This window comes from Pan troglodytes, chromosome 3 (genome assembly GCF_028858775.2).
Source record: "Pan troglodytes isolate AG18354 chromosome 3, NHGRI_mPanTro3-v2.0_pri, whole genome shotgun sequence".
Taxonomy (NCBI): Eukaryota; Metazoa; Chordata; class Mammalia; order Primates; family Hominidae; genus Pan; species Pan troglodytes.
In genome coordinates, this window is record NC_072401.2 from 56,000,507 (window position 1) to 56,010,436 (window position 9,930).

The following is a 9,930-nucleotide window of genomic DNA, read 5'->3' on the forward strand; positions in this document are numbered from 1 at the left end:
AGGTGGCAGAAGTGCCCCCGGGGTTCTCTAATACATTTGTGGTTTTTTTGCAAGGTTGTGCTAGTGAGATCTTCTGAAGCTTAGGCTCAGGACAGGGAGACCTTCTTTCCTGAGTCTAAGAGCAGTAATGGACCCCATATGGAACTGACCATAACATAATACATTTTTTTAAAAAAATTGTTTATTCTACATTTTAGAATTTAAGCACTTTAAGGACAAATTCAGTATTTTGCCCTCCTTTTTATCCCCAGTTCCTTACATATGTAATCATACACAATGCCTAGCATAAACACTGGGTTATTATCACCTGTTGACATCCCTGTCTGCTCAACCAGAGTGTGGCTGTTGTGAGGGAAGGAATAGACACTTTGATTTCTGGATCTCAGTGGCTCCCTCAATCCTGGAGATATGGTTGCTGTTTAATAAATAAGTCCAGTGGTTGAGTATATGTGTAGCCTTAGAACTGCACTGAGGAAGAGGAGAGACAGTTTAGTCAATGTCCTGCATGGCCTGAATGTTAGTTTGGCAAACATCTGAATAAGGCAAAAAGAAAATATAGAACCAGAAGGGCACTGGAGCACAGAAGTAGCTCCTAGTCTCCATTCCACCTTTTCAGCTACTTTAATTTTATTTCTCATTTCAAAATCTTCATTCCTGAATCTTGGACTACCAGTTGGCAAAACTTTCAAAGTTAGCTAAGTAACCTCAAATCCCTTGGATGTGCCTCTCTTTTCCCTCTCTTGAGAATCATTCATTATTTTATTTTATTTTTCTTACCACTCTCAAATCTCCCCTTCTTTTTGAACTCACGAACTATCCTTCATCTGCTTCCTGGCTGTGTGCCACAGGGATGGAGGAGTGGGAAGGGAAAAGGGGCCTTCACAGTGTTTCACACACTGCCAAAATTAACAGTTTTGTTTCTCCTTGCTGCTCTCTCCTTCCAGGGAGGTGGCAGGACTCTGGAAGAAAGACTGTACTTTGTACTTAAGAGACTACCAAGCACTGTTATTACCAACCTTAGCAAAGATTTCTGTGCTACAGAATGGATAAAAGCTGGACAGTACTGCACTTAAAATGACCATATCAATGTTTGTCCTTTTATGGAAAACAAGTATAAGTCAAAGTACAGATGGACAGCCCTGAATATTTTGCTTGGATAAATCCCTTGGGACCTTTTGTACTTTCAGTGTGGTCTGGGAGCTACAATAATGACTGAGATTGAATAGTTTTCTCCTTGGTGGAATGAAGGCATATAGTCAAATTTAATCTGATTTAAAGGAAATGAGTTTAAGGACAGTAGAGATTAGACTTTCATAAGGGACTGTTGGGACCTTAAAATTTAAAATATAGCCACCGTTATTGTTTTGTTCCAAGTGTAATTGTTGCAGGTGTACAAGAGAGCTAACAATGTTTTACCTCACAAAACTGTATTTTCTATCTATTTTTATCGTAGATATGCATGCAAAGTAGAGAAAAAAATGACAGTAAAGATGTAACAGAAAAGGATTACATCCCAGATAAATATATTATTACAGAAACTCCTCTGTAGTCCAAAGACTTTCAATTTGTATCCAACAAATAATTTATGTATTATAAATTAATAATATATGTATTAAATTCAACAAACTTCTATAATAGAAACAAAGAATGTGGTTACATTGTTAGCATATAAAATTCATATTGGTCTTGAAAAAGTCAAAGCATGCTTCAGGCTCAAATATGGAGTTTTCAGAAAGGTATTGCCTCAATACCTTCTGTGGGTCAAATTAATCCAAAACTAAGGGGTATTGTGGACCCACAATAAGAAATCTTAGAAACAATTTTGGAAAATATCAAAATTATCCCAGGTAACCTAAATATTTCCCCTGCATTTTACCTTCAATGCCACAAAAGTTATTGCTAAAATACAAATACAACCATGTCACTCACTTACGTATAAACATTCAAAGTTTCTCTTTCACCCATATTTTGGGTTCCAATTTTGTTAGTATGGCAGATACCGTGGTTTCATAATGTGAAAAATGGGCATATTTTGAGTATCTATCTCTTGAGTTTGTGTCTACGTGTAAGGAGATGTTATACACATACACACACACACACATGCACACACATATGCACATGCATGCACAATCTCAGCCCTCTTCCAGATATAAAAATGTACAAAATAACATTTTTGTTATTAGTTATTATTGATAATTATAATTTTCATATTAGTATATTGTTATTTGTGTACTGTCATAGATAATTTGGTAGGTTGAGTTAGACATTTAGAAAAGACAAAGATTTTGGCAAAAATAAACAAAGAATGTTAAAATTGAACAGGTACTTCCATTGATTTTTTTTGAAAAATTAACACACCAGGAAGTAGGGTGCCAATGGTAAAGTATTAAGGTTTAATATTTTCTTTATTTCCCTTTTGTACCTGCCACAAGCAACATTCATAGCTGGATATAATAATTCGTCGGTGTGGCCCAAATGACCAAGGGACTGAAACAAATTCTGCTAAGCAAACCAATACTGGTACTATGTTAATCTTTTAACTCTGCTGAGAACACTGCCAAGTGGCCACCCTTATCAGCAGGAACATCCGAACCTGGCATTCCTGCTGGGAAAAGCTCAGCAATTTACTGGAACTCCCTGTTGTGCAAACTTTTAGGGAGTGATGACATTAAAATGGAATATGCTTCAACTTTTTTTTCCTGATTGGAAATTCTCAGGAGATAATGTCTACAAACTTGGAACTTATTATATAGTCACAGCCTTGATCAATATAATAACATCTCTGAAGGGATATTTTCACTCCTGGAAGTTCTGTTTTTGCATCTTGTGCATCAAGTGTTTAGTTTTACACAGTTACCTATCTGTATAAGACACAAAAGTGTCGTAAAATAACAGTTAAACTAACAATATGTGATGCATTATGGCATATGCATTTTTTAATTCTATCCTATTTTATTCATATATATATGTGTATGTATATATGTGTGTATATATATATATACAATTATTTTTTTTTTAGGTGGAGTCTCGCTCTGTTGCCAGGCTGGAGTGCAGAGGTGCAATCTCAGCTCACTGCAACCTCTTCCTCCCAGGTTCAAGCTATTCTCCTGCCTCAGCCTCCCAAGTAGCTGGGACTACAGGCGCCTGCCACTATGCCCGGCTGATTTTTTTTTTTTTTTGTATTTTCAGTAGAGACAGGGTTTTACCATGTTGGCCAGAATGGTCTCAATCTCTTGGCCTCGTGATCTGCCCGCCTCGGCCTCCCAAAGTGCTGGGATTACAGGCGTGAGCCACTGCCCCTTTATATTTTTAAATACTGGTTACAAACCACAAAACTGACTTTATGACCCTCTAGTGGATCATGACTTGTAGTTTATACATATTGAAATATTGCTCTAGTCTCTTGATGACAGACCAAGCTTTGACAGTTTATAGTGGTATCTACCTTCTTATTAGCGCCTTCTAAGATACTTTGAGAGCTGCTAGAGGTAAGATGCTTAGCTAGATCCTTTACCTACGCTACCATCTGCCTTCAATTTTTTTTTTTTTTCCATGAAGACAGGGTCTCACTATCTTGCTCATGCTGGTTTTGAACTCCTGGCCTCAAGTGATCCTACTGTCTTGGCTTCCCAGAGTGCTGGAATTACGGGTGTGAGACACCACTCCCAGCCTGCCTTCAATCATAATATCAGATTCTGATATGGTGTTGGGAGTTGCTGGGAACTTCATGGAGTGAATTTGGGGGCTGATGGCACAATAAGCAGGAGATTCTCTGGGCTGCTGGGACTCTGGAGGCTACTAGTTGTCATCACTTCTACATGTCTGTTTGGTTCCTAATCAAAACTGTATTAAATGTTTTAATAAATGCATTGTTTTCTGGTAGGGTTGAAAAATAATAAAATATCCTCCATAGACTTAATTAAGATTCTTTTACATGTCCTCTTCTTCCCCAGTCACTTCCTTTCTTGTCTAGAGAAAGACTGGCTATGAGCTTCTGAGTCAGACAGTCTTGGGTTTGAATTTAATTCCACTTCTAAGACCTTGTACTCCAGTTTCCTTACCTATAAAATAAGACTTATGATACCAGCCTCCCAGCATCCTTGAAATTATTAAAATGACAGTACACTGAAAAACTCAGGCACTGCATCTAATCAAGAATTGGAACCTAATAAATAAATATTACTTCCCTTCTTTTCCTTTGGCGCTTTATCTCCAGAGCACATGTTTCGATGAGTGGTGGCCACAATCCCTGAGCTAACAAGCAATCCACTAAAGAACCACAGACAAGGAAGAATGTTTCTTCCGCAGGACCACAACCCAAAGCTGGGGTGCCAGAGCCAGTAAGGAAAAATTTAGCACAATGAATATAAACCACAGTTTTCAAAAAATCACAAAAGCCCCACAGAACATGTCAATTGCGATGTTTACAATACTATGAAGTATTCCTAGGCTCCGGTCATTGAGAGACTGCCTTAATTCTTTAGTGAAAAAAATAACAAGAAATACACATAGTATGTAACTAAGTCAATTATATATTTCTTCATGCAGTCAGACACAACAAAGGGGTTGTACCACTGTCCACTTTGTATGCGTGGCAGCAAAACCTGAAAGCAAAGGAGTCACTAAGCATAAACAGTGTGAGGACTAACAAGTCTTATCATGAACCATGTTATCTGTCTTCTATTCTGTAATTCCAGAGCCCCATATCTCAACCTCCATCAGATCTATCTCTAAAATCAGTTGTACTTCTTTATTTATCTTTCTAGTCTGTTCCTCTAGAGGAGCAAGCTATATGTTGGAGGTTATATCAGCAAAGTCTTCAAGGCAATTCACGGTAAAGCAGAGCCACACCACTCATTTTGCTGCCCAAGTACCAAGAATGTCAGTGGTCGGCATGGAGCAGCAAGCCTACATTTTGCAGGTATATTAGATTGTACTAGTCAAATCTGAAAAATACAATAAAAATTAAAGGGGAGAATGGAATTTAGGAAACTGTGCTTCCATTTTAGAGATAGCATCTTTGAGTTAGTAGTTGCATGGGTTTACAACTTGTGCCTGTAACAGTGGCACTCAACTCATATTAAGACAAGAAGGAATTTATTATGGTAAGTTTCATAACACTGGTACCCTTAAAAACTTCAGAAGCTTGGTCTGGGGCTGTCATAAGTTAAATCATGGAAAGTGGTATATTAAGAAAAGAAAAAGGAATTCTACTTCCCTTCCTAAAGCAAATAATTTTTAGTAAACAAATTCTAGGAATAACGTACATAATTTTACAAATGATGGGCTGATTCTTGAAATTTCTCATCTTTTTGAGGGGCTGTTACTGTAGATAATAGCAATTTTACTCTTTCTATTTACTCACATCAATACTTTGGGATGAGTCTGGCAATCATTATAAGCTGATGTTTTCTATTGTTCTTTAGTTCTTTAGCACAAAATAAAGAAGTTTGGGCAGCTAGCTGTTAATGCCCAAGGCAGAGTCATTTCATAAATCTTTTCTAATAAATGGATAGGGTAGAATTTTACTCTTATTCTCATTTTATATGGAAAGTGATTGAAACTAAAATTTCAAACAAACAACGGATCAAAAAATTGTTGTAAGATCCCATAAGGATAGAAATGCACCCTCCTTTAAAATTTCTGATGCTGAAAAATTTTAAAGCTAAATTAGAAGATGTTTCTTTGAAAATATTTCTTTCTTTGTGTGTGTGTGTGTTCATAAGGCTTTATCAGAGTGCTTCTGTTTAGTTAAGTGTCTTAGTCAGTTTGAACTGCTATAACAGAATGCCATAGGCTAGGGGGCTTAAACAACAATTATTTCACAGTTCTGGAGGCTGGGGAGTCCAAGATTAAGATCCTGGCAGATTTCATGCTTGGTGAGGGCCCTCTTCTCAGTTTGCAGATGGTGGCCTTCTTGCTGTGTCCTCACAATGCAGAAAGGGAGAGAGAGCCAGAGATTGAAAGCTCACTGATCTCTTGCTGTAATGGCACTTATCCCATCATGGGGGCCATACCTTCATAACCTCACCTAAACCTAATTACTTCCCATGGTCCTGTCTTCTAATATTAGCACATAAGGGAGTCAGGGCTTCAACATCTGAATCTGAAAGAGACACAAACATCCAGCCTATATCAGTAAGGTTGTGAAACACCACTTCTATTTTGTTATTTAACAAATATTTACATAACACTTTACATGCACTGATGGTTTACACATATTAACAATCAATACTTCTAACAACCCCATGAGGCAAGCACTATTATAAGCTCTTCTACAGGGGAGAAACATGAGCAAATAAAGCATAAATTACCAAGGGTCATGAAGCAAGTTAGTGGTATGGCTGAGACTTCAGCCCTGACATCCTTATCAAGTGATCTCTACAGCTGCAGCATCCAGGAAACACTCTATTCCTAAGGTAGTCCCACTTCTTCATCCTCGTGCCACTCCCAGCCCTTCTCATAGCAGTGGCAGAATATCTCCATATCCCTGAAGTCTGCATCCACCAGGAAGAATTAAGACAGAGTATTGTAGGCCTACAGCTTAATTTTTAAAGAGAGGGGGTCATTGAAATTGATGATGAAAAGTCAGTAATCCAGTGAGAAGGCATCAGCTAAACAGGCTTGGAAATGCTTTACTGACATGCCTCTAGAACTAAAATTTCCTCGATAGCTGTTTCTCTAGAGGGAACCAATCCCAGGATGCTGGTAAATACATATGGCATGGAAATGCAATTATGTTAGCAATCTAGTATGTATATATCAGACACGTCTGCTTGTGCTTAGAGGAGTAAACAAGCGGAGTCTCATTCCTTGCTCCTTTTCTGGTGGTGTCTATGGCCTTTTCTGCCCAGGGACAGTACTAGAAAAGGCAGACCTCCTGAGCCCAACAGGCCCCTCACAGCTCCCAGTGACTTCCATGGATCAAAACACAGCCTTCCATACAACAAAAAATTGATGCTACTGGAATTACTAGAGTTCGAGATGTTCCAAGATTTCAAAGAGAGAAAGGATGGGGGATTGCAACACTGTTAACTAAAATAAACACTGAATTGACCCTTGGCAATGGTCTGTTCCCGCACCCTACACCTGGCTCCACTACGTTGAAACACACACACACACACACAACACACACACACACACACACACACACGTGATATTTGCTTTTAAGATCATTAAACACCAGGAAGGAGACAAAAGCTCTTATGCGTCATCTGAGATGACAGATGTACTGTTAAAGCGTGCGTTTATTTCAAACATTAATGAAATTTGCAGAACCCAAACTAAAGAGAGAGGATAGATAAGACATGCTGCAGTTCTTGCCCTAACTTTCAATCCCAACAACTGAAATGTCTTCCAGAGAAGTAACTCCCCCCGGTAAGGATGTAGCGCAGTCCCTACATGGGTCTAAGGGATCCGACCCACGACGCACTGCACTGGGTTCACGAAGCGCCTCCTCGCAGGCGGTTATCTCGGTATCTCTGAGAGCAGCGGGCTCTCGCTCCCCTTCCAGGGATTCGGGGCAGAAAGAGAACATCCCACAGTTGGCGGGAGTTACGCAAGACAGTCAGACCCGGACGTCACTCGCGAGTGCCCCGACCCCCCTCCACCCCAGAGGCGGGGCCGTCGCCTTCCTTCCGGACTCGGGATCGATCTGGAGCTCCGGGAATTTCCCTGGCCCGGGACTCCGGGCTTTCCAGCCCCAACCATGCATAAAAGGGGTTCGCCGTTCTCGGAGAGCCACAGAGCCCGGGCCACAGGCAGCTCCTTGCCAGCTCTCCTCCTCGCACAGCCGCTCGAACCGCCTGCTGAGCCCCATGGCCCGCGCCACGCTCTCCACCGCTCCCAGCAATCCCCGGGTCCTGCGGGTGGCGCTGCTGCTCCTGCTCCTGGTGGCCGCCGGCCGGCGCGCAGCAGGTGGGTCCCGGCGCCCTGGGGTCCCCGGGCCGGACGCGGCTGGGGTGGGCGCCCAGCGCCAACAGCCCCGCTCAATCAGCGAGTCTCTTCTTCCCTAGGAGCGCCCCTGGCCACTGAACTGCGCTGCCAGTGCTTGCAGACCCTGCAGGGAATTCACCTCAAGAACATCCAAAGTGTGAAGGTGAAGTCCCCCGGACCCCACTGCGCCCAAACCGAAGTCATGTAAGTCTCGCCCATCGCTGCCGCTGCCACCGCTGGGGTCCCCGACTCTCCCGCTGCCCCAAACCCTGTCCTCAGCCCGACCTCCTGTCTCACGAGATTCCCTTCTCTCTGCAGAGCCACACTCAAGAATGGGCAGAAAGCTTGTCTCAACCCCACATCGCCCATGGTTAAGAAAATCATCGAAAAGATGCTGAAAAAGTAAGTTATAATTTCCATGTACACAGGCGACTGGAGCTGTTGGTCAGAAATACTGGCGTCTGCCCCCTAAAAAGTAAATCAGGAAAACCCAGGGTTAGCTGCAGGAATGAAAAAATTATAATTTTCACAAAGTTGCCATTAAGGTTATTAATCTGCTCTGGTGCCAGAGGATAATCCCAGTGCCCAGGGTCACCACCCAGGTTCTTCCCTCCTGCCAGTGAATGTAGGTAAAACTGCTTTCATATAAGGTCTCATTGGAGTATGCCAGTTGTGCTGAAGTGTTTTCTACCTGTTAAAAAACACAAGCTTCATTTCCCCTAGTTCCTACTGACTTTCAGACCTGAAAAGCAGACCCCCTGGTTTTTTGTAAAAGTTTAGGGTTGAAGTGCAGAGATTTCACAGTAATATTGCACTGGGTATATATCTGGTTGCCACCACCTATTAGCCATGTCACTCAGAGACAGTATTATTTAGTTTATCTGAGACTCAGCAAAACAGGGAAAATAATGGTAGCTACATCATGAGGTTGCTTTGAGGCTTAAGTGAGGCCCAGTATGACAAAGAGCAATAGGCTCTGGCTGTTTTAGCCAGTAAAACAGTGTAGACTGCCACCCCTCCACCCCACGTCACCCCCATTCCTAAAAGAGCATCCCAAGCCTAGAGGTCCTTGCCACACAGCACAGCTGTCACAGGCAGTACCCACTTGGGTGCCAGACTGGGGAAACTGCATTAAGAAAACTCTAGAGCCTGGGGAAACAGGACAGGAGAAGACTGTTGTGCAGTCAGCTTTCCTGAGCACCTACTCAGGGCACCCATTTTCTCATTACAGTGGCAAATCCAACTGACCAGAAGGAAGGAGGAAGCTTATTGGTGGCTGTTCCTGAAGGAGGCCCTGCCCTTACAGGAACAGAAGAGGAAAGAGAGACACAGCTGCAGAGGCCACCTGGATTGCGCCTAATGTGTTTGAGCATCACTTAGGAGAAGTCTTCTATTTATTTATTTATTTATTTGTTTGTTTTAGAAGATTCTATGTTAATATTTCATGTGTAAAATAAGGTTATGATTGAATCTACTTGCACACTCTCCCATTATATTTATTGTTTATTTTAGGTCAAACCCAAGTTAGTTCAATCCTGATTCATATTTAATTTGAAGATAGAAGGTTTGCAGATATTCTCTAGTCATTTGTTAATATTTCTTCGTGATGACATATCACATGTCAGCCACTGTGATAGAGGCTGGGGAATCCAAGAAAATGGCCAGTGAGATCAATGTGACGGCAGGGGAATGTATGTGTGTCTATTTTGTAACTGTAAAGATGAATGTCAGTTGTTATTTATTGAAATGATTTCACAGTGTGTGGTCAACATTTCTCATGTTGAAGCTTTAAGAACTAAAATGTTCTAAATATCCCTTGGACATTTTATGTCTTTCTTGTAAGGCATACTGCCTTGTTTAATGTTAATTATGCAGTGTTTCCCTCTGTGTTAGAGCAGAGAGGTTTCGATATTTATTGATGTTTTCACAAAGAACAGGAAAATAAAATATTTAAAAATATAAAATGTTTGTTTTATTTTGGGGGAAACAAGGACT

At 41.2% G+C, this 9,930-nt stretch overlaps 1 protein-coding gene across 1 annotated transcript; it reads left to right on the forward strand.

The window, feature by feature from the left end:
* The first annotated feature begins 7,259 nt into the window (after positions 1-7,259).
* On the forward strand, positions 7,260-9,899 carry CXCL2 (C-X-C motif chemokine ligand 2). The gene is made up of 4 exons (XM_001155614.6): positions 7,260-7,917; positions 8,016-8,139; positions 8,254-8,337; positions 9,167-9,899. Exons 1-4 carry the CDS (start codon positions 7,350-7,352, stop codon positions 9,180-9,182), a joined length of 792 nt encoding a protein of 263 aa, XP_001155614.2. The 5' UTR covers positions 7,260-7,349; the 3' UTR covers positions 9,183-9,899.
* Positions 9,900-9,930: the final 31 nt, after the last annotated feature.